This window comes from Pan troglodytes, chromosome 5 (assembly GCF_028858775.2).
Source record: "Pan troglodytes isolate AG18354 chromosome 5, NHGRI_mPanTro3-v2.0_pri, whole genome shotgun sequence".
In the NCBI taxonomy this organism is placed as follows: domain Eukaryota; kingdom Metazoa; phylum Chordata; class Mammalia; order Primates; family Hominidae; genus Pan; species Pan troglodytes.
Genome location: NC_072403.2, coordinates 172798373 through 172823105, shown reverse-complemented (window position 1 = coordinate 172823105; position 24733 = coordinate 172798373). Strand labels below are relative to the sequence as shown.

The 24733-nt window shown below is 40.5% G+C and overlaps 1 protein-coding gene across 3 annotated transcripts in view; it reads right to left on the bottom strand.

Moving 5' to 3' along the window:
- PLG (plasminogen) overlaps positions 1–19731 on the bottom strand; it is a 51451-nt gene extending 31720 nt beyond the window's left edge. For all 3 annotated transcript variants that reach the window (XM_024357497.2, XM_024357499.2, XM_024357500.2), the window contains exons 1-9: positions 19570–19731; positions 15375–15510; positions 14107–14213; positions 10393–10507; positions 8455–8594; positions 6660–6780; positions 4815–4933; positions 3123–3285; positions 2741–2886 (exon numbers count right to left, since the gene is read on the bottom strand). In XM_024357497.2, the coding sequence (XP_024213265.1) occupies positions 2741–2886; positions 3123–3285; positions 4815–4933; positions 6660–6780; positions 8455–8594; positions 10393–10507; positions 14107–14213; positions 15375–15510; positions 19570–19618 (1096 nt within the window). In that variant the 5' untranslated portion in view covers positions 19619–19731. The remainder of the gene's footprint in view (positions 1–2740; positions 2887–3122; positions 3286–4814; positions 4934–6659; positions 6781–8454; positions 8595–10392; positions 10508–14106; positions 14214–15374; positions 15511–19569) is intronic.
- Positions 19732–24733: the final 5002 nt, after the last annotated feature.

Below are 24733 nucleotides of genomic sequence, written 5' to 3'. Positions count from 1 at the left end.
ACTGCTGAAATCTGGGAATGGATAGGAACACGGAGAAAACTCTTCAGCACCCCAGGCCCCACTCTAAGTAAAAGATAGCAGCAGCACATCACTGGAGGAATTTATATCTGTGGTGCACTTAAGGTAAAACTAGCAATCACAAATCCCAATTCAGTTAAACTAGCGACTACATTGACTCAATTATCCATGATATATATTTGCAAGACAAGGGTGTCCATTTCAAAGTATAAATAATATTTACTGTAACCTCTACTGTTCTTCTATTTATAATGTCTAGTGTTTGATTAAAGAAGTATAAGACACACCAAAAAACCCAAGGGGGAACAAAAAGCCACTGTTGAATAATAAAGCAATCCAGAGAGCCAGACTTAGAGAAGATGCCATCTGGAAACTATCAGATTTGGATTGTGTGATACCTATGTTAATATGTTAAAGGATCTTGCTGTAACGGTGGACAGTATGCATGGATAGGTAGAGAATTTCAGCAAAGAGATGGAAACTATAGAAAAGAGTAACATGAAAATGCTAGAAAAAAAGTCATAATATCAGAGATGAAGAATTCTCTCAATGGGCTGAGGAGATGACTAGACACAACTGAAAAAATAATCCATAAACTTGGAAATAGGTTACCAGAACTTATCCAAACCAACACAAAGAATGAAAAAGAGTTACTGAAAAAAAAAAGAGAACAAGCTTACAAGATTTATGAAACAACATGAATGTTGTCGGTACTTAGAATCCCAAACACGTGGTACTTAGAGTCCCAAAAGGAAAATACAGAGAGAGAAAAGTGCAAAAGGAAACGTTTGAACAGATAATGGCTATGAATTTTACAAGGACAATGAAAATCAACAATCTAGGCTGGGCACGGTTGCTCACACCTGTACTGTCAGCACTTTGGAAGGCCAAGGTGATGGACCGTCTGAGGTCAGAAGTTTGAGACCAGTCTGGCCAACATGGCGAACCTCTGTCTCTACCAAAAATACAAAAATTAGCTGGGCCTGGTGGCATATGCTTGTAGTCCCAGCTCCTCAGGAGGCTGAAGCAGGAGAATCACTTGAACCTGGGAGGTGGAGGTTGCAGTGAGCCGAGATTGCGCCACTGCACTCCAGTCTGGGTGACAGAGTGAGGCTCCATCTCAAAAAAAAAAAAAAAAAAAGAAAAGAAAAAAGAGAAAGAAAAAAGAGAAAAGAAAAAAATCAACAATCTACAAATCTAGGAACTCAGAATACCTCAAGCAGATTAAACACAAAGAAATTAATAATAAACACATCGTAGTCGAACTGTTGAAAAACAAAGATGAGAAAATCTTAAAGGTAGTCAGAGAAAAATGACCTATTGAAAACATAGGAACAAAGATCAGATACTAGTCAAACTATTTAAAACAGAAGATAATGGAACATCATCATTAAAGTGTTGCAAGGAATGAAACTCTCAACCCAGTATCTACATTCAGCAAAATTACTTTTAAAAACTGAAGGCAAAATACTTTTTCAGACACTCAAAATCTGAAAGACTTCAGCAGTAGCAGACCTGTGCTACAAAAAATGCTAAAAGTTGTTTTTCACAGAAAGAAACTGACACCAGATGGAAATTGAGATCTACCCCAGTAGATGAGAAGCACCAGAAATGGTAAAATAAATAAAGAAAGAAAATATTTAAAATAGTTTTATTCTTGATCACTTTAAAACACAACTATTAGGGCAAAAATAGTGTCAGTGTATTGTGAGATCTGTGACATAGTAGAAGTAAGCTTCTATTACAAAGAGTAATAGTATAGCATTTTGGGAGGGAGGAAGTAGAACTGCGATGATGTAAGGATTTATATGTCAAGTAGAATGATATCATTTGAAGGTGGAATGTGAAAAGTCAAAAATGTATATTATAAACATTGTGGAAAATACTAAAACCATTAAAAATTAATTTAGTAAGTGAGTAGTGGAGATAAACTCAATCTAAATGAAGGCAGAAAAAGATGAAAAAAGGAACAAAGTTTAAATGGGACAAAGAGAAATAACTAACTTGATGGTAGATGTAAATTCAACTCTATTAACAATTGCATTAATGCAAATGGTTTGAACATCTCAATTTAAAAGCTCAGATAAATTTAAAAGATATATCATACAAATTTAAAAGATATATCATACAAATACTAGTGAAAATAGAGCTGTGAGACTGTATTTATATCACCATAAAGAGAGTTCAGAACTTCAGAGGAAGAAATATTCCCAGAGGTAAGAAGAAACATTACATAAAGATAAAGGGGTCCTTTCATCTAGAAGACATAACCATCCTAAATACATATGTGCCTAGCAACAGAGCTTCAAAATATACAAAACAGAGTTACGATCTAAAAGAGAAATAGACTAATTTACAGTTAAGGTTGGACACATCACCATTAATCCACAGTAGTCAATGAAGGAAGAGACAGACAATCAGTAAGGATACAGAAGAACACCAGCAACCAACTTCACCTAAATGACCTTGAGGGGACACCCCACCCAACAACCGCAGAAGACACATCCTTTTCAAGAGCACATGAAACATTCACCAAGATGACTATATTCTGAACCATAAAACAAACCTCAACAAATCTAAAAAAACTGAAATCATAAGGGCACGCTTTCTGACCACAATAGCATTAAACTTACAAAGCTACTGTATATTGTGATGACGCCACTGGTATACAAAAATAAGGAGAAAACTTGGGCCCTCAGTAAGCTCCCATACCCTTGCTTACCTGTGGGAGCCAACTGTTCCGTGGATACTAGGGAGGAGTCACAGGACGGTATCTTACAGTACTCCCACCGCACTTGGCTGTTGGTTGTATGGCACCATGGGGCCCTTTTTCCGTCAGGATTGCGGCAGTAGTTTTCATCCAAATTTCTCAAAAAGAAGTGATTGTGAGTTTAGCTTTCCAAAAAGAAAAAAGTCTAGGGAACCACGCTTTGAGAACAACCGTTACGGGAAAAAACGTGCTAAAGTTCATTTCCTTTACTTATGACTAGATCAGTTTTTCTTCCAGAATACTTTATCCTGCGTTCCTACAGTAACTAAAACTAAGGCAAAGTCAATGGGATTTCACATTCCATAGCAGCAGAATGAGACCGGAGGGGACTTACTTGCAGGGAAAGTTTTCTGGTGTCCTGTTATGTGTGTGAGGGGTCTGTGCACTCCAGTGCTGACAGGTGTGCCCGGACACGGTAACAGCCACATTCCCGCGATAGTTTTCACCTGTTCCCTTCAGACACTGGTAGGTGGGACCAGAAGATGGTGGAGGTGTTGCTTGAATGGGCAAAATAAATTACAATGAATATATATATTTTTTGAGACGGAGTGTCGCTCTGTCGCCCAGGCTGGAGTCAGTGGCACGATCTCAGCTCACTGCAGCCTCTGCCTCGCGGGTTCAAGTCATTCTCCTGCCTCAGCCTCCCGAGTAGCTCAGACTACAGGTGCGTGTCACCACACCTGGCTATTTTTTTTGTATTTTTAGTAGAGGTGGGGTTTCATCATATTGGCCAGGTTGGTCTTGAACTCCTGACCTCGTGATCCGCCCACCTCGGCCTCCCGAAGTGCTGGGATTACAGGCGTGAGCCACCGTGCCCAGCCCTACAATGAATAATTTTAAAATAGAGAATGCACAGATGGATGTTAAGGAGGATGGCTGCGGGGTGCTCTGGCCTGTCTTGGCTTCTGCTCAGCCTCTCTTGGAATTTGGCACTTGAGAATTGTTTCATGTTTTCAGATGAAATCAATTTAGTAGCATCTATGCCTGTGAGACCCTTTCACAAGGAACTCCTTCAGAGAAAGACCCTTGGGTAGATGCTTCTTTCTATGTTCTCTTGGCTCAGTTCTTCCTACCTGGTAAGTATCAACACGTGTCACCTCACACCCCGAATTCTCACATACACCAAAGGTCCACTCTCTTTCCTGAAGAATAAATTATTCACTGAGTAGACATGACTGAATGGCACCCAACATGCCATAAAAGCCAAACAACCGGGAAAGAGTCCATGGAAAGAAGGCAAAAAACACCTCCAAGGAAAAGTGTGTGCATCCAGAAATCAAGATATTCTTGAGGAAAAAAGATGACAAAAAGAGAAACTGAAAAAAAAGAGAAATTAATATTCATAAAAAGGGAGAATGCCTGAGGAACTTCCGCTTTCAAAGGACACATGTCAGAGGAAAGGAGGGGAGGCCAACCCTCACTGAATCCTTTTTAACCTTTCATGCCTGTATTTGTCTTAGTGTGTAATCCTTTGCTTCAAATTCTCAGAGAGGAAAATATGATAAAATTGTTTACTCCACATCATTTCTACTAGGTCTGCCATTTCATCTTCTCCTCTTGAACTCTTCCCCACCCCCACCACTCACCCTCTGCTCCCCAAGGTGGAAAAACTGGACACCCACAGACCTGAACATTGTAAACAAAGACACTCTTTGTTTACAAAACAACTATTAGAACTCTGGTTGAAAATGAAATCCATGTGTCAGAGAGCATGGGTCTGATTTCCCTTTAGCACAGAGAGAATAGGATGAACAACACCCAAAGCCTACATTTCAGTGAACTCCTGAGGCAGAAGTTTCAGTTGCAAAGAAAGAAAAATGTGATAAATGGACGCTCTGATCAATCACCCACAGTAACCAATAACCATAACTGTTTTAAACCAGCAATAAAATAAAGACCAATAACATCCCATAGGACTTGTAGGTCACTTTTCAGAGGCTGCACTCAGGCACTGACACATGTTTTCTTTTGATTTCAAGAACAGGGCAGGTCCAAATCCTGGAATCTGGGTGTGCATCATACTCACTGCAGCGGGGGATGTCGCAAAGTTCCCAGCGCTTGTTGGGGTCAGTGGTGAAACACCAAGGCCGCAGCTCCCCATCGGGGTTACGACAGTAATTCTTCTTCAGGTTCTTGTTTGGAAATCTGAATGGACAAGAAAGATTTTAGTAGCACTGAACATTTACGTTCATGGATGAGACTCTTTTCCAAGAGCAAACATTGAGCACCCGCTGTGTGCTAGGCACAGTCGGGCATGGAGGAGGTAATCGGATGAAGGCTGTGTTCAGAGATGGCAACTAGGAAACAAGGTTGGCCCCGTATTCCAAGGACTTTCTTTTTTTTGTTTGTTTTTAGAGACAGGGTCCCACTTATTGCCCAGGCTTGCCTTGAACTCCTTGAACTCACTCAAGCAATCCTCCCGCTTCAGCCCTTTAAGTAACTAGGACTACAGGCATGTGCCACCATGCCCAGCTGCCAAGCACTGTTTTTCTAATAGTTTACATGTGTAAAAATCACTCAACAGAATCAGTGACCTTATCATTTTGGCCATCTGGAAAATTGATGTAAGCAAATTCCAGTTATTCAACCACAAATAATAGCAGTCTTTAAAATGCAAAGTGCTCCCTGCCTAAAGATACTCATCTAGTACCTAACAGAGCCAAGAGATGTACATCTTCATAGCTTAAAGGAATGGTCCTTCTGGTCTACCAGGCTCTGCTCCCACCAGCCTTGAAGCTTAGAAAAACCAAGAGGAGAAGCTGTGCTCTTGCAAGGGTCTCACCATGCAGTATGGGGCTGGATCCTTCCTCAGTGGGGCCCAGTGGCCAGGGCTGTTGGATGCACTCCATGCCTGGTGGCCCTCTGCGTTTATTCATTCCCTCTCTGATTGTAAATGCTTACCAGGATGGAAAGAGGAGCCAGCAGCTTCTTAAGCAATCCTCTTCTCCTTCTGGTTTCCTGGAAGTGCCTTTACCCAGTTTTGGACCCTTAGGCCTTTCCTGTATTTCTCCTTTGAAGGAAAATGGCAGCTGCTGTGTTTTAAGCTAGCTATTTGGAATGGGAGGTGTACAAATTCAATAGAGCTGCTTTCCACCATGGAATCTGTGGCTCAGCCTCACTTCTGCATTCTTGAAAGCCCTGGTATGGCCCTGTAGTCATCACAGAATGAAGAGGAAGACCAGAAGCGACTGTGGAATGGGAGGTGTTTTCCAGCACAATTAATGTGAAATAGAATACTCACGAAACCTTATTCTAGGAACCATCATGACTTTCTAGAGCAAGAAGCTTATTCTTATTTTAAATTCATGGTCCCCTTAGAGAATCTGATGGAAGTTATGAATCCTCATTCCAGAAAAACACATTGATGTAAATATACATAAAACATCAGGGATTCAAAAATCCATGACGTCTGCTCATAGGTCAAAGGTTAGGAGACTTGAATCTCATTGGTACAAAGGGAAAAGAAAGACAAGGAGTAAAGAGAAAAGGAAAATATTTGGAAAATACACCAGCAACATGTGTGTGTGTATTTCTGAAGACAGATGTTAATGTATTCATTACTGACATTAGTGTTTGAATGTGTGTGCACATCAGCTGAGGATCTGGTTATTATTCAAATCAGATTCAGAGGGTGTGACATTCTGGATTTCTAACAAACTCTCAAAAAACATCCCTGCTGCTGACCCATGGACCATATTTTGAGCAGCAAGAATGCGTATTTCACTTGCAATATTGTGGGAGGAGGTTAGCTTTGAAATTAAAAACATCAGGCGTTCACTTCTTGAGGAATGCTAAAATATCTAAATGACAGCAAATGTCTGATAGAGCTGCAGAGCCTTAAACATGGAATGTTTTTCCCAGTGAGACTTACTTGGAAGGAATGTATCCATGAGCGTGTGGGCTCTGAGAGTCCCAGGCCTGGCATTCCAGTCCAGACATGGTCTTGGAAATTTTGCCGTCATAGTTTTCTCCACTGCAATGCATACATTCCTCTGGACAGAGTGGGAAGGAAGGACAGAGAGGAAGAAGAAAACTGAAATGGATGAAGCAAAATAGAGAGTAAAAACCAGAATCCTACTCACTTAAGTGCGACTTGCCTCTCATTCCGATGTAATTCACAACAGGCACTTGGCAATAAAATTGGCAATAAGGACTCAGGATTTTCTAGCATAATCCAAATGTCATTTTCCTTTTAAACCGTAACATTCACATATTTTAGTCAATACTCCCTCAACTATTGTAGTCATGACCAAGTTCAGAATTTCCATGATGCCATGTTCTTAGACCGGGATGCACAGGCCAGTGGGGAGCCAAGGGTGCATATATTCCCAGGAGTCTACGTTCTCCATTAGGAGTTTTCAATATTTGGCATCTTCATTTCAATAATGATCTTTAAAACTTTGTATGAAATTATTCTGATCATTCCGCTGACTGCTGAATGACCTGGCACCATCTCAGGGTTTTAGTCTGGAGTTTTTGTTTATGCTCGTGGCCTCACGGAGAACAATATTCACCTGAAGTGACAGCGCTTCTCTTTTTATGTTGTTGAGAAGCATGATTGGTTCTTTTTTGCAAAATTATTCACAAACTTAAACTTTGATTCAGAATTATTGAAGTAACATGGTGAGGCAGAGTAATATGTGACTTAAATTTTATGGAGTACTAAGGAAAACGGGCAGACTTAATATAAAAGTGATGCATTGGTGGTGCTTAAGGGCAAATACCTATAACATGGTATACAAATAAAGGATCCCCGTGATTCGAACAGGTGGAAGTGATGGGAGAACTGAGTTGTCACACAGTACCATATCCACACTGTCACACAAATCTCACCTTTATTTATTCCCTTTTGCACTAATATAGCCAGAAATGTGAAACGATGACAGTTTTTTCAGTAGGATTTTTTTTTTAATTTTTTTAGCATTGACCTTTGAGGTGCACTATTAAATTGCTCAGTCCATTCAAATAATGGATTGCTGATTTAAAAACTGGTTCCTTGCTTAGCTTCAGCAAAACAGCAAAGTCTACCACATTAAATATATATTGTTTATTTGATTTTTATTGATTTTGTTGTTTTATTTTAACTACTTAATTGCAAATCTGTCTTGGGGTTAACACTGTGTAAGAGTTGCAAGCATAAGAAGTTTGTACTTAGAGTTTAGATGTAGTTTTATATTTGTACATGTTGATGTAACATTTTAATAAAAATAATTCAGGTCTGCTGGGCATGGTGGCTCATGCCTGTAATCCCAGCACTTTGGGAGGCTGAGGCAGGCGGATCACCTGAGGTCGAGAGTTCAAGACCAGCCTGACCTACATGGAGAAACCCTGTCTCTACTAAAAATATAAAATTAGCCAGGCATGGTGGCACATGCCTGTAATCCCAGCTACTTGGGAGGCTGAGGTAGCAGAATCTCTTGAACCCGGAGGCGGAGGCTGTGGTGAGCTGAGATTGCACCGTTGCACTCTAGCCTGGGCAACGAGAGCAAAACTCTGTCTCAGAAAAAAAAAAAAAAAATTCAGGTTAATTCTGGGGTTTTGCTTCTTTCCAAGAGGTGAATACGTTACTCAATTATTAATAACATCCCTGTGGGAAGGGGCTTTACAACAAATTATTTTACAGGTGAAGGGCAGAAATGAAAACATTTTCTAGAGCCACTCCTGACCTTCACACTCAAGAATGTCGCAGTAGTCATATCTCTTTTCTGGATCAGTAGTATAGCACCAGGGCCCCTGTGGATCATTGTCTGGATTCCTGCAGTAGTTCTCCTCCAGTCCCTCTGAGGGGTGTGTAGCAGGTGAGAATCTGGGGAGGATGGAAAAGAAGCACTTAGACTATATTCTAAAAATCAACTTGCTATTAGCAAGGCAGAAGGAGATGCTCTCGATTCCCATCTGAGATTGTCATCCAAATGCATTTCAGCTGGGTGCTGCAGCATTTGTGTGGTCAGATTTTCAATTTCTCTATTGATAGGCTGCTTCTGGCACAGTAGCTAATATTACCATTGCTACTGTGACAGCCAAGTCTTAGACAGAGAGCCAAAATATTTTTATTGCACAGTCAGGAGAAATATAAAGGCCTCAAAAGCCTGCCATGGTCTTAATTCATTCCAAACACCTGCTTTTGTCAGTTACCGTTTTCTCTGTAAAAATTTTTGTAGTTAATACCATTTTGTCCATGTGAACTATCTGCCAGGAATTCCACTAACATCTTTCCACACATTCTCTCTTTTAGTCCTAATAAAACCATTTGAGGAAGGTGTTATTATCCCTATTTTACAGATGAGAAAACTGAGTGGCAACGTAAAACAAAACAAAACAAAACTTGCCTAAGTGTAAATAGCTATGAAGAAGCAGATCAAGAATTCAAAGTTGATCTGTCTGATTCCAAAGTCCTGGTTTTCTCTGAAATGCAGCTTGAATTATTGGGGATGGAGGAGGGATTTAAGCTTATTTTCAGTTCTAGAGATGAGTTGCTGTATAGAGACAACCATTTAGATGAAAATCACAAGACTTACAGTCTAGAAAGGCAGGTTTTATTTCTGGTTCTTCTGTGAACCTATTTGGGATAACCCCCACCCCCCGAGATCTCAGTTCTCTCATAAAGATGAGCCTAGACTACCTCATAAAAATGGCCCAGAGTGTCTCCATGGCCCCCAATAGTCTCTGACTTTGCCATTTGGTTGAATCAGTTTTCATTAACTCACGGGGAATATTTGATCTGCTCATCTCATAGGGATATAGCAAAGGCAATTTGTTGAGTGTTGGGGGAATGGATAAAGGTGAGTAACAAGCACTAAGTTCCTATTTGATAAGCGTCATTACTGAGAACTTAATGCCACCTAACACCAAACTGGGAAAAGTACAAAAAAATGCACTAAAATAAATAATAGGCAAGTTGTGACATTTGAATTTCACGTATCTTCATTTTCATTTTTATATTTTATTTACTCTTTTGCTCCACAATTTGAGTCGAACATGTGATGAGAGTTCTAACTTGATATGCTTACTTCAGTCCGAAACATAGTCATCTTTGATCTTTTCTCAGATTTGGCCTAAAACTCATAGTTTCATTGATTTTTTTTTAACTAGGCATTCTTCTATGTTCTAGGTCTTCAAGAAACCTCCATACCCAAGAAAAAATAGAAAGCAACCATGTTCGACTATGGTGCCAAAAATAGTTGAATATCGACATCAGAAAGATTCTTTCTATCTGCTTATTCACATATTCTGATTTGAATTAAAAGTGATGAAATTATCCTAAATACAGTTGGCCCTCTGTATCCGTGGGTTCCAGATCCACAAATTCAACCAACTGTGGATGGAAAAGACTTGAAAAAGATGACAGAAAATAACAATATGACAATAAAACATAACACAAATAAAAACAATACAGTATAACAACGATTACATAGCATTTACATTATATTAGGGATTATACAAGAGAAGGTATGTAGGTTATATGCAAATACTGCACCATTTTATATAAGGGACTTGAGAAGCATGGATTTTGGTAGCCACAGGGGTCCTGGAACCAATCCCTCACAGACACAGAGGGACAACTTTACGGTAGATGAACACAAAGATGAAAGGGAAAGTCTTACCTAGGTCTGTGGGGAGAAGTGGAACTCCATTTTTGACAGGTGATGCCATTTTTTGTTTTGGACATCGTCCCTCTGTAGTTCTTTCCATTCCCAGTCTTGCACTCTGAGAGATACACTGAAGGGAAGTCCACACAGTGGTCTAAGTCTTTCACAAGACACCACATGAAGGTCTGCACAGCATAGTCATGTTGAGAAAAAGATCTCATGCACTAGACCCCCTGTTTCTGCTTTCTAAAAGATCATCTTTTGCATCTGCAAAAAGGCTGCAGTAAACTGAGCCATTCCATACTTTGATTCATGTATTCAAATGCTACTTATGAGCTCTCTGTGTATCGAGCCCCACCAGGATGCTGGGGACACACGGGGCACAGTGCAGCCAGAGGCTTGGCCGTCATGGAGCTTACATTCTAGTGGAATCAGGCAGGGGGGTTACAGGAAATATTCAAGGAAACAATATAAAATGAGATCACTTAATGATGATACATATTACATACATGATAAGACAGAGTGACAGAATGGGGAAAGGGCTTTTTAGATGGGGGAATGGCAGGCTTTTCAGAGGCTGAAAGAGATCCAACCCACTTCTACTTCTTCAGGCTCTCAGTGATATGAAAAAGTGCCAAACAGGGCTATAAAATTGTGGTCTACTGTAAATGGTTTGCAGTAAAAGTTCTCAACCAGCTTCCACTCAACCAACTCACCAGTTAGACAATGGGCCCTCTCCTGTGTTTAAAACAGTCCGGTGCCCACCTGGGTCCACATGCAGCTGGCAGGTGTTTGCTAGTGTGCCCACTGATGTCTGTTCCCCCCACGTGAGTTATGTGCTTACAACGAGTCATTTCTTTGCATTTTCCAACTTTCTTACATTTATATTTAATTAAAGATGATCTAAACTGAGAAATGAATGTGAAAAGAAACAAAGCTCTTTTTTGTTTGGTTTTTAACTAAATTAAATGTTTTTAACAAGTTGAAACATGAATCATTTAAAAAAATTGCTATCAAATCCACAGAGGGCAATCCACTCATAGAGTTGACTATAAAGCTTGAGGAGGAATTCATAAAAATCTAAAGGTTAAAGGTTTTACACATTCAGATTGATTAATAAATGTCGAGATAGGCCGGGCGCGGTGGCTCACGCCTGTAATCCCAGCACTTTGGGAGGCCGAGGCGGGCGGATCACGAGGTCAGGAGATCGAGACCATCCTGGCTAACACGGTGAAACCCCGTCTCTACTAAAAATACAAAAAAAAATTAGCCGGGCGTGGTAGCGGGCGCCTGTAATCCCAGCTACTCGGGAGGCTGAGGCAGGAGAATGGCGTGAACCCGGGAGGCGGAGCTTGCAGTGAGCCGAGATGGCGCCACTGCACTCCAGCCTGGGCGACAGAGCGAGACTCCGTCTCAAACAAAACAACAACAAAAAAAATAAATGTCGAGATATGGTCCACTTCAAAAATAAGGAAAGTAATTATTGTAGATGTTGCACTAGAGCATAGTTTATGCAGGAAATGCACCAGAGACCTTCTACTGGTGACCCCATATTCGTAGAAGAAAAGCCTCTGCTCTACATCAAAAGGTGGCAAGTACACTTGTGTTTTCAATGAAAATATACAATGTTTAAGGTATATTTGCACCATCATTTAAGGTTACTCACTTTAGCCGTTTTTTAATTAATTGATCGATCACATGGGGAGAGTACTCCTAACATACCTACAGCAAACTAATGCTTTTAACCCAATACTACGTATTATGATTGCAAGTACATCTTCATTGGGACATAGTATTACCGTAGACATAAGACACTCATCAAAAGTGTAAACTCAAGGTACTTTGTGAAAGGGAGGTCTAGGGGTCAAGGAAGATTTGCAAAGGACGTGATGATTGAGCTGACACCTAGGAGATAAGAAGGAGCTGGCACAGCAGGACAAAGGTGAAGAGGGTCCCTGGCAGGAGGGTGTGTGCTTGGGGTGGTGAAGGAACAGAAGTAAGGCCAGTGTAGAAAAGTTTAGCAAGCCAAGCAAACAGCAGCTGGGGGTTACTTAAATAATGCTGGGCCCTAGCACATTTGGGAAGTCTTTGGGTCTTATTTTAAGGGCACTAGGAAGGGCTTTAAACAGGGAAGTTACATTTCTTAGAGATCATGTGTACAGCTACAAGTAGCCCCAACCAGTGGTGATAGGGTCTTGGACTTGGTGAAGGCAGTGTGGCTGGTGGCAAGTGGCAGAAGTAAATGTGATCTAACACTGACTGTTCCTGGCAAAACCCTGGCAGGTAAGTTAGTAGCAGGTCAATATCCCACAGCAAAGAAACAAGGACCAAAAAATGACTGACTTTTGACTTTTCACTTCTTTTTTTTTTTGTATGTACCCACCAGAGTTTATATAACCTTTTGCTCCCTTCTGTCACTTTGAAAACAAGCAAACTAAGCCTTCAAACTTCAGACTTCAAACTCAACCTACAGTCATTCCCATGTTCCTTCTGGTTAACAATTTACAAATGACATATTTAAATGTTAGCATTTTGTAGAGAGAACCAGGAGAATCAGGGTTTTTTTTGTTTTTTTTTTTTAATCTGGTACAATTAGGTGATCCTATTTAGTTTACCATTTGCTTGCTACTTGTAAGAACTAATAACTTCACCAGATAAAGTTTAGATTTAATCTGCACTGTAATCTCAAGAATTTGAGATAAATAGTGGTAAGGAAGAAAGTACAATGCGTACAGCTAATGAAACCCAGGAAGATGAGTCAATGCATAGAAATAATTCCAACCCAAATAAATACTATTTAAAATGCTACTTAGAGCTTTGCCGTAATACTAGACACAATATGGCAAATCATCCTCAAGAATACAAGAACTAAGGTGTTTCCAGTCCTCTTTAACACCTGGAATGCAGAATGTTTGGAGAGCTAAATTGTTCTTATTAATGGTCTTAATACCTGGCCACCAACACAGTAGAGGAAACAGTTTTTAAAGTGTCATACATCCCTTCAAATATTTATACTTGATGGGATATGCTTAATGGGAGCATACTTGATGGGAAATGCTTAATGAAACATTTGCACATCTAAAAAGGCATGCAATTTCTATTGAAATCCTGTCTGCCTCTTATTCTAAGCAGTGGGACTATTGACCCACATTTTAAAATAAACTATAGAAAAGGAACTGTAACTTTTACACATTTTTAAAAGACAACATTTCAGAAATCTGAGAAAAATATAGACCATGTCCCCAAAATGTGAAAAATTTAAGAGTAAAAATAAGATTTGTGTCCCAATCTAAATGTTTCTGAGGATTAAAACACCTCAGTATTTCTGTTTTACAAGGCTTCGTCCAGATGTTAGGGCCCAAGGACCATGGTCACCCTGCAGAATAAGAAGCCAAGACCAAAAGGAATGCTTAGACTTCTCATCTCCTTGTTAAATATAAAATAATATTTTAAAAATCTTATTTTCAGGGTCATAGAGGTAGAAGTGATTTTGTAAATCGAATCCTTTCATTCTTTGAACCAAAAAAAAATTAAATCTAAGAGGTGAAGTAATATACTCAAGCTGACATGGTTAGTTAGTAATCAAATCCTGTCCTAACTCAGAATTCAGTTTTATAAAACCATAGTGCCTTCCTCCTCTGGTCTCATAAATTAAAGATAGAATAGAGAAAGAGGAAGAGTGGGAGGATGGGGAGGACAGTAGGAGGAGGAGGAAGAAAATGTACTCACCTTTCTTTTCAAATAAAACTACATCTCTCATCCTAATGATTATGGAGGACTTCCTGTTTTCAGCCATTATCACACATTGTTGCTCTTTACTGTGATATTGGAATGCCCTGCAGAACGAAGCACGACATCCAATAAGTATTTTTCTTTATTTAAAGAAAACAAATGTTTATTAATAAGTGAGACATGCTAAAGATCATTGAATATCTTGAGGGACCAGAGAGCTCAGAATTGCTGCCTCTTTCAGTTATTTGGGCATGGCATCGATGAAGTACTGAACAAAATACACCAACGTGGCAGCAAATCTTATCTGCCCTTACCTTCCCTCCCTCATAATTTTCTCTTTCTTCCTGTTTCAATTGCTTTACTTCTTCTTCACTCATCTTCTTAATTTTTGTTTTTGGGTTGGAAAGAAGCAACTCTGGTTGCTTGAACCCATTCGCCAAGATAGTCCGTCTCCGTGACCTCCCAACTCTGATCAGTTCCCCTGAACCTCTGCTCCACATTCCACCCCGCCCTGGCCCCTGACCCCTCCCATCTCCATCCCGTGGTCCTGCTATGGGTGCTCAGTCTGGAATCCATAGCTACCTTCCCAAGCCCATCACCTACACAAAGTCTCTGCTTTAGTCAACTTGATCTCTTAATGGTCCCCCTCAGAAGGTGCAGGGCCGCATCGTCCCCTGCCTTCCTGGTGCTTGTCAAGAGCTCTCTCAACTCCAAACCCAGCTCAGTTCCCACCTCCTCCCTGAGCCTTCTCTAGCTGCCTCAACCTTAGGCACTGTTCTTTCTTCTGGATCTGGGTAGAGCATGCATTGATTATGCCTGTACCTCACTTGGGCTGTCTTTTTTTTTTTTTTTTTTTAACATTATATCCAGTTTCTTTGACTACACCTTAAATACTAAAGGGCAGGCACTGGATCTTGTAGCTATAAGTCATTGCTCAGATCTATCTAGGACACTTTCATTCACCTGATCCTCAACAAACATTTACTGATGATGATGTTGAAAACTGGAGCTCAGAACAATAACTGCTAATGTTTGTGTCCGGTGTAAAAACAAATAGCTTCCTTTTAGGGTATTTTTCTAACAAAGACTCCAATAAACCTTAACAAGAAGCTGTTAGTGTGGCTTCACATACTATGAGCAAATATAGTTCCAAACTCTGGCTCCATAAATTTCTCTTTCCTCTTAAGTCGTTAATAAATTTGTGAGTAAATTACTTGCCATCTGAATTACAGATTTCTGGGTAGGTGCAACGACAATGGAAATACCTGCAGGTGAATTCTTTGTCCTCCTCACATTTGGCTGCACATTCTTCTATACTTCCTGCCCCCAGCTGCTTCTTAGTGACACTGAACAGTGAAGCCCCCTGGGTATTCACATAGTCATCCAGAGGCTCTCCTTGACCTAGAGGTGGGAGATCCAAGTGGAATAAATGGTCAGTAAATCAATGCCAATGTCTAATTTTCATGACTTCCTTTTAATCTATTTGGTTAGCATTAACCAAATAAAACTTTCTGTTTACTGGAAGTAGAATGGGTAGCTATGAATCAAAATGTTTAGTTAAGAACACACAGTCGGGCATGTGGACATAAATAAAGATGGCAACTAAAGACACTGGGGACTACCAGAGAAGGGAGAGAGGGAGCGAGGCAAGGGCTGAAAAACTGCCTATTTAGTAGGTATTTAGCTCACTACCTGGGTGATGGGATCATTTGCACCCCAAAGCTCAGTGTCATGCAATTTAGTTATGTAACAAACCTGCACATGTACCCCTGACTCTAAAAGTTGAAATTATAAAACAAAGAAAAACAGTTTCATTAACAGATTGCAAGATAGTAAAAGATTAACTGGATTGACAAACAGGTTAGAACTATGGAACCACTACTATGTTACCATATTAGTGGATATAAATCCTTAAACAAGAACAAATTTTATGTTTGCTATCGATTGTGCCATGTCATGAGAGAAGAGTAAGGCACCATCAGTGGCAGTTGTGTTACCAAGATTGATGTTGATTTGTTCATCCCTGGGTAGAAATGGAACTTGGAGGCCATTGTTTGATTTCCTACAATATGCGCTTTGGTTCTGACACTGTCACTTGAACCGGTGGGAAGCATCCTCTGAATGGTCCCTCCTTGAGATACATAAATTTTGGTGCATAGATGATGGTGGAAATAAACAAGAACTGAACTAAATTATGTTGCCACCTTGGACAAAAATTGGGCAAAACACTGGAGGGTAAGAAGCTCCCCAACAAAGAAGGCCATTTTTGTACTGGGCTTATGACAGTCACACAACACTACTAATTGGGGAGAAATCAGTTTTTCCAAGGTGTTGACAGGTATCTGGATTTCGGAGGAAATTGTAAAAAAGCAGAACCTGGGACAAATACTGGTCTTGGTTTTTCTTTGAGATCAAATCTGAGACAACGAATCTGTCCGAAAGCTGCTTTCTGCCTGGTTGTGGCAGAGGGTGGCCAAGGGGGCCTCAGCTGTGCTCCCACCACAAGGCTACAGGGTATCCCCTTGTCCTGAGGCTCTTCTGGACATCTGGCTGAGCTTTGGTAGCTCTATTCCAAGCCTGGAGATGCCAGCTCCGTCCTTGGCACAGAATGCTAGTGATGTGCACAGGGGTGAGAGGCCAAAAGAGGCTAATAAAATGAAGACAGCCAAGCTCCATGGAATTAGACAACAGGACAACCTTGACCACTTTGAGGGGCGTGGTGGGGGCCACAGGCAGAGGGAGTGGGTTACAGAGTGACTAGGAGAGCAGTGGAGGCTGCAGGAGGAGACAAGCCTGGCTCTGAAGACAGCGAGCCCTCCAGGGAACATGCGGTCAGGGGAGGTTCTGAAAGATGACACACTGCAGAGCGCATTGGTTTGTATGCTGATGACAAGTATCCAGTAGGAAAGCAAATGAACAGATTCTCATTCTCAGAAAGGCCTGTCCTGACCTCCTGAGGGTACACAGAGCACAAGGGGCAGGACAGGGAGGCGGATGCATGCTCATCGATTCATGCAAAGTCCTCGGCCAAAGTCCCCCTGCTCCCCACCTCTGGGACTTTGTCCTTCCTCAATTTAAGACATTCCGGGCTGGAAAAATGGATTATTGAGCAGGAGTTGGCTGATGCATTCTAAAGCTAATCCACTAAAAAGCACTTGAGAGATATATCAAAAGATCACAAAGAAATAGATGCTTTAGGCCCATATCCATGTCTTTACCCCGCACTTTCTGCCAACTTGAACTCTCATTTTCAAGAAGAGTTGTGTTTTGGTTAATTCTATAGCTCACAGTGTGACTTCAAAACACACAATAAATCCACAAAGTGTGTCCTACAGTGAGTTCAGTTAAACTTTCTGAAGAGTTTTTTTGAAGTATAGCAGAGCAGGCTACAATTGATATTCAAAAAAAGAAAACTTCCATTTATTTCCGCCTTCAATTAAGTTCTCTGTGTCATGTTATTATGCTTCATAGCGCATCGCTGCTGAGATCCCCTCCCCAGATCATGTCCCTAGGAAATATCCCAAAACAGAATCAAACTTTTTTCTTTTCAATTTGAAATAATTTCCCCCCATTTTTTTTTCTCTTATTCACCTCTAGGACTCATATGGCAATAGGATTTGATAGGGCTTATTTGCTGGCAAGGAAACATCAAACAAATCTTTTAGTGGAAAAATACATTTATATTATAGGCAAAATGCAGATGTATATTGCTACTGATGCAAATGTATTTTATTAATGGTGTGAGAATTTCTTCCTCACTGTGGTGTGTGAATGTGTATGCATATTTGCATGTGTAAAAGACTTAATCTGTGAAATGGAAGATGTTTCTCCACTTCCCACTAAGCATGGCTGTAAAAGAAACTTTTTCCTCTCCCCGGGCATTGCAGCACACTGGAAAGATGATACATCCACAGAAATCCTGGCTTTCCAAAAGAGCTTATGAGAGAATATGCCCACCAGGTTGGTTAAAACATATGTTAATCCTGTGGCAGAGAAGTTTGATCTAGCCTTTGGGTGTAGCCCACTGAATAAGTTCATAGTGATCTATGTCCTAGTTTCCATGCATTGAAATATAATATTCATACCCCCCAACATACACCAATTTCTTACAAAAATTTCTTTAATTTTCTCCTGCTCTGTATTTTCTTTGATAGCTCCTTGAATGGCTTCCACTAAATTCAAATATATTTGACTCTAAAGTGCAACTTGTAAAATTTTATCTGGTAATTTATAGATTGAATTTCAAGTGTACATTATTTACATGAAGAACTACTAGCAAATCGTATGATTCCGTTTGTATGAAATGTTCAAAATGGCAAAGATATAAATACAGAAAGTAGATTAGTGGTTGCCAGAAGCTGCAGATTGGGGGTAACAGGTAAGGAGAGTGGAGTGCGTTTTTGGGGGTATGAATAGTTTTAAAATTTATTCTGATGGTGGCTGCACAACTCTCAATATATTGAAATCCATTGGATTTTATGCCTAAATGGGTGAATTCTATATGTTAATTATATCTCAATAAAGCTTTTTTTTTTTTTTTTTAAAGAAAAAGAACTACTAGGACATGTTTAGAATATTCTTTCAAAGGCTTAAACAAAGCTGAAAAGTGAGAAGAGCCCTAGATTCCTTCTGGGAAACCTGGCTTAAATCCAGTTTTCTTTATTTCCCATATCTGAGAATTTGGTCACTGAGCAAGTAACATGATTTTCCTAAGTCTAGATTTCTTTGTTTATAAAATGAGGATGAATATGCTACCCTACCTATACCACGAGCTAAATAAGCTAGTATTTGTAAAGGACACACACTCACACTCACATTCACACACAGATATGTATGTATGTGTAAAAATGTAGGGACCTAACCCAAGCACTAAGTGAGTATTTGTTGATCATTATCTGCATACAGCATCTGGCAAATGGATGCGTGTGATTTTTCCGGGGATAAGAGGCAAACGTATACTGATGGAAAGCCTTCCTCAGGCCATAACAAAGAGAGAAATGCTGAGTCCCCGATCCTGCCGCCACCATGAACTGGTGAGAGAACAGAATATATTCAAAGAGATATTTCACTGTTTAACTTGCAAGTGAGGGGAGCATGACACCGTAACAGAGATGATATAAATTAGTCAAACTGAGAACCAGGCAAAGAGCTTAGCCGTCCTTTGCATAATTAGCTACATTGGCTCTTTTTCAATTAGACTGGCCATTATGTGGGTGCACTCATTTAGATTTGAAAAATCACCCATTATTTTCTCTGCCCATTCATTCCAGCACCCTGACAATCTTCACAGGAAACTTAAACTTATTTCTTGAAGAATTCCTCAATCTTATACAAGATTTTCAACTGGAAGTTTCATGAATCAAAAATTAAATGAATTGCACATAAAGCCATGGCATATGTATTTTTACTACATTGTGGGAGAAAAAATAATTATTATAATTAAAAAAACCCATGTCTTACCTGATTTCAGAAATAAAAGAAGTAGAAGAACCACTTCCTTATGTTCCATTTTGGGACTGGCCAGCAGTGCCCAGAAAGTGTGTCCCAATCCCAGGATGTTGTTGACTTACATGAGAGTAAACGCACCCACAAACCAGATAGTCAAATTAAGTTAATGATTCTCTCAGAGACCCATGCCACTGGCTCAGCAGGGTTCAAACATTACCTTGAATAAAGGGTCCTTACAAAATGTTTGAGGGTGGAATCTACAATAGATGCTGGGAAGTGGTGAAAGCAATCTCCCCACTCGGCTGCTCCACGCTGCCTTCATGTCTCCTTATTCCTTCCCTCACCCTTGTACTTTATCTCTCGCAATTAGTCTTATTTCCTCCCCTCTTCTTTTATTCCCTTTCTTTTGGAGAAAATGAAATCATAAAAGTATCTCACATTTGCTGGAACCTCCCATGATGAGACCCTCCACCAAGCGCTGCACGTCCATAGCCTCCCTCAAGCTTCCCAACAGGCAGGGCTGTTCTCATTCCTGCTGTACGAGGGATGGGGCTGAGGCCTTCCCCAAGGTTGTGTCGCTACCCAGGGGTGCAGCTGATAGACAAAACCCTTTCAGGTCTTAGATGACAAACTTAAGTTAGGTGTAAACGTTAATATCTCTGCATCCTATACCAAATGACATAGAAATTATGACATAAGTGAAAGTATCTTATTATCTTCAAAATTTCTTTATTCCCAGTGAACTCACATGTTTTCTGTAATTATAAATTATGTTATAAGACATCAATCTTTCCCCCAAATGAATGTATGCCATATTATTATATTCTCATTCTCATGAAATAAAGCAAGACTGGTATCATTAAGTGGAAAGCGTCTATCTCAATTTTAAATGTTGAATCTGTACTTTTCCCTGGCTTAAGTCTAGAGCAACCAGGTAGTATATATGCTGTAAAACTTCTATTTTAGTGTTCATAGATATTTAGGAATAAATCAATTGACCTCTCTATTTTAGATGTGAAATAAGGACCAGAAAGCATTGTTCCTCTTTCCAGGCAGTGAAATTCCTTCCTATTCATTAACTGGCAAAAGAGTAGAGGGGGGAGCCCAATGGTCTTGGGTGGAACGTCCTGCGGAATTCCCTGGGATTGAGGAACCATGCAGAACCCTCAAGAAGAAGCCACACTGGGCAACAAGAGGGCGGCCCCATGTGAGGGACAGGGGGACCGAATCGCATTTCCTGATTTCCTATTTTAGCCTCACTCTCTTCTCTCCTCAAATTCTTACCACTCCCTTTATCCTCTCTGACTCACCTCATGGCCCAGTTCATTAAAGGGGACAGAAAGTGGAGGCAGATTGAGAAACCAGCAGTGGGCAGACGTTTTATTTTTATTTATTTATTTATTTTTATTTATTTTTATTTTTATTTATTTTTTATTTTTTATTATACTTTAAGTTTTAGGGTACATGTGCACATTGTGCAGGTTAGTTACATATGTATACATGTGCCATGCTGGTGCGCTGCACCCACTAACTCGTCATCTAGCATTAGGTATATCTCCCAATGCTATCCCTCCCCCCTCCCCCCTCCCCACCACAGTCCCCAGAGTATGATATTCCCCTTCCTGTGTCCATGTGATCTCATTGTTCAATTCCCACCTATGAGTGAGAATATGCGGTGTTTGGTTTTTTGTTCTTGCGATAGTTTACTGAGAATGATGGTTTCCAATTTCATCCATGTCCCACGTTTTATTTTTAATGTGAAATGTCTCTTAGGGGGCTCATGTTGATGTGCTTGAGAAAGTACTTTGGGAAAAAAAAAACTCTACTAATATATAATGCTTCCAGCATGTATTTATTTCCACTTAAAATATTATTGTAGCAGTTCCTCTTGGATAAGGCACCTTGGGAATGATGTTATCAGAAATTCTACATCCACATAATTTTCTTTTCCTGTTGTTTTGGTTTTGACTTGGGTGGTGTTGGTATAGCTTTTGCCTACCTTTCCCCTCGTAGTTGTTGGATGCATTAAATTCTACAAATGTGATTTTATAAATTAGTTGCCCTCCTAATGGCCTCCTGGCTGTACATTCTTCCCTACCTTCATAATCCATCAGCATCGTGAAAGCACACAGGGACGTTGAGCAGAGCTCTGTGCTGGCGCCACCGCACTCTGTAGCCTGTAAGAGAGCAGCAAAGAGGAATGTGTTGCTCAGGTATAGACGGGGGTGGGTGCATAGAGACTTCCGCTGTGGCACGGCCCTTCATGTCCAGGGTAGGCATGAAGCAATGGACTATTCCAGGTTGTGCATAGGAAACCACACAGCACTCTTGGAGGGATTTTTGCTCTAAAGACAACTAATTCAAAATAAGGCGCTTTCTACCTGAAAGAACGGCATTAACTAAGAAAAGAGATATAGAGAGAGATCTCTGTGTACTACGATCAGGTTGCACATATTCTGAGATTTATGTATTCTTATTAGTTCAATTCCTTATTTATTGACCACTTACTGTTTACAGTATTGTATTAGATTCTTTTAGGATTACAGTTGACCCTTGATCAATTTCGGGGGTTGGCACACTGACCATACACAGTAGAAAATCCAGGTATAACTCTGACTCTCAAAAACTTAACTACTAACAGCCTGCTGTTGACCAGCAACAGTTAATAACATGTATTTTGTATGTTATATGTATGATATACTGTATTCTTACAATAAAGTAAGCTAGAGAAAAGGAAATGTTTGTAAGGAGAAAATACATCTATGGTACTGTTATGTATTTTTCCATACAGTAAGTTTACACCACCTGTTTACAAGATGAATCATCTGTCTGAAATGGAAGCAACCCCAGCTACAGACCTCAGTCTCTGTTACATATCAAGCAAATCCAGTTTTTCTTGTAATGTCAAATGTCATGACTTTTCTCTGCTTCTTGGGAGCACTTCCAGCATCACTAGTGCCACTTCATATTGGATCCCATGGTGTTATTCAAGGTTTACAGTACAGCACGAAACAGGACGAAAAATACATGCGAACAGGGAGAGAGCACTTTTTACTGTGATGCGCAATTCACTGGGGATGAACTGTTCATGATGGAATGTTGAGTATTACAGAGCGTTTTAAGCGGATACTCCCAACACCTGAGCTCATTGCAACAGCAACAGGAGGAGGCTATGAAATTATTACCGTAGTGTGGTATGCACTACGGTTAAATCTATGCAGTTACAATTTAATACTGCATCTTGATGTTTGTATACACTTCTCTTAACTGAGAATAGCACCATATACGATCTGTGAGTGTGTACATAAGTTTAACTAAATTTTAACTCTTGCAATAGTTTTGTTATATTTTATGGTAGTAAATAATAAAATAGACTAGGTATCTACATATATTTTATGCATTCATGACATACTTAACTTTTTCTATTTTTGTTAATATTTCTAGCTGGATGGTTTGTCTTTGAGTTTTTTCAAATTGTTGCAAAACTCCAAAACATTTTCTAACACATTTATTGAAAAAAATCTGTGTGTAACAGTTCAGACGTGTGTTGTTCATTGATCAACTATATGTCTAAAGAGTACAAATCAGTCTCTAACCTTCCCCAGCCTCTCTATGCTAAAGGAACTACAGGAAACTTTCGCATGCAAGATGTGTGGAGATTCTGCTGCTGCACTTGTAGCGGGCATAGGAACGTTCAAATAGACTGGGCGCGGTGGCTCACGCCTGTAATCCCAGTACTTTGGGAGGCCAAGGCGGGTGGATCACGAGGTCAGGAGTTTGAGACCAGCCTGGCCAGCATGGTGAAACCCCATCTCTACTAAAAATACAAAAAATTAGCAGGGCATGGTGGCATGCTCCTGTAGTCCCAGATACTGGGGAGGCTGAGGCGGGAGAATTGCTTGAACCCAGCAGGCAGAGGTTGCAGTGAGCCGAGATCGTGCCATTGCACTCCAGCCTGGGTGAGAGAGCAAGACTCTGTCTCAAAAAAAAAAAAAAAAAAAAAAAAAGAACATTCAAATAAGATTGGAGACAAATTGAATTTCCTTAGCTCTGCCCAGCATAAGGCCTGCAATCAAGATCCACTCAGGTCCTCTTAAGAAGGAATAGGCTACTCGGGAGGCTGAGGCAGGAGAATGGCGTGAACCCAGGAGGCGGAGCTTGCAGTGAGCTGAGATCGGGCCACTGCACTCCAGCCTGGGCGAAAGAGCAAGACTCCGTCTCAAAAAAAAAAAAAAAAAAAAAAAAAAAAAAGAAGGAATAGACGTCTCTTCCGGCATTAAAATGGTAAATTCCTTGCAAGTATTTACAAAGAAAGTTATAAACAGCAGGAAACATCAACCTCACCAGGAGGTGAGGTAGAGTTCAACCTTCCATCTCACCTGAAGTGGAAAATGCAGCCAAGTCACAACTTCCTAGGCGAAGCACGTCCATGCAAGCTGGACTGCATTGCTGGCCTGACATTTGCACCTGGCAGCTCCTCGCCACCCCCTCTTTCCACCTTCCTTGAGACCAGGCTCTGCTGCCCGGGAACTGCCATTCTAGGACAGCTCATTTCATCAACATGAACTTCTCTGCATAGCCCCAAGAGGACAGCATCATTTCCAAATGGAACTAGCAAGAACTTAATTAATCTACTAAGGACTCATATAAAGCATCCCTCTGCCGTGGTAAGGGTCCTTGGCAAGTTTATCTGTGCCCTCGATGCCAGTGTGCAGATTGTTTTTACTGCTGTTTTAGTGTATTAGGGCATATCAGCGAGGAGACTTGTACTAATTAACCTGGAGGTGGCTCTTCTTTCTTTAGTTGCCCTTTTCCACATGTTAGCCTTTGTTCATCAGTCCCCAGGACCATGCAATGAGGTGCTTATCAGCCCTCATGTCCTGTAAAGAGATAGCAGACTATCTCTCAAGTTAGCACAGTGGTTAAAATGTAATCCAATCGGGGGCACTTTCTTTTCCTTTCTTTCTTTTTTTTTTTTGGAAACAGAGGCTGGCTCTGTCACCCAGGCTGGAGTGCGGTGGTGCAAACACAGCTCACTGTAGCCGTAACCTCCTGGATTCAAGCGATTCTCCCACCTCAGACTCCAGAATAGCTGGGACCACAGGTGCACGCCACCACGCCCAGCTATTTTTTTTTTTTTTTGTATTTTCTGTAGAGACAGGGTTTTGCCATGTTA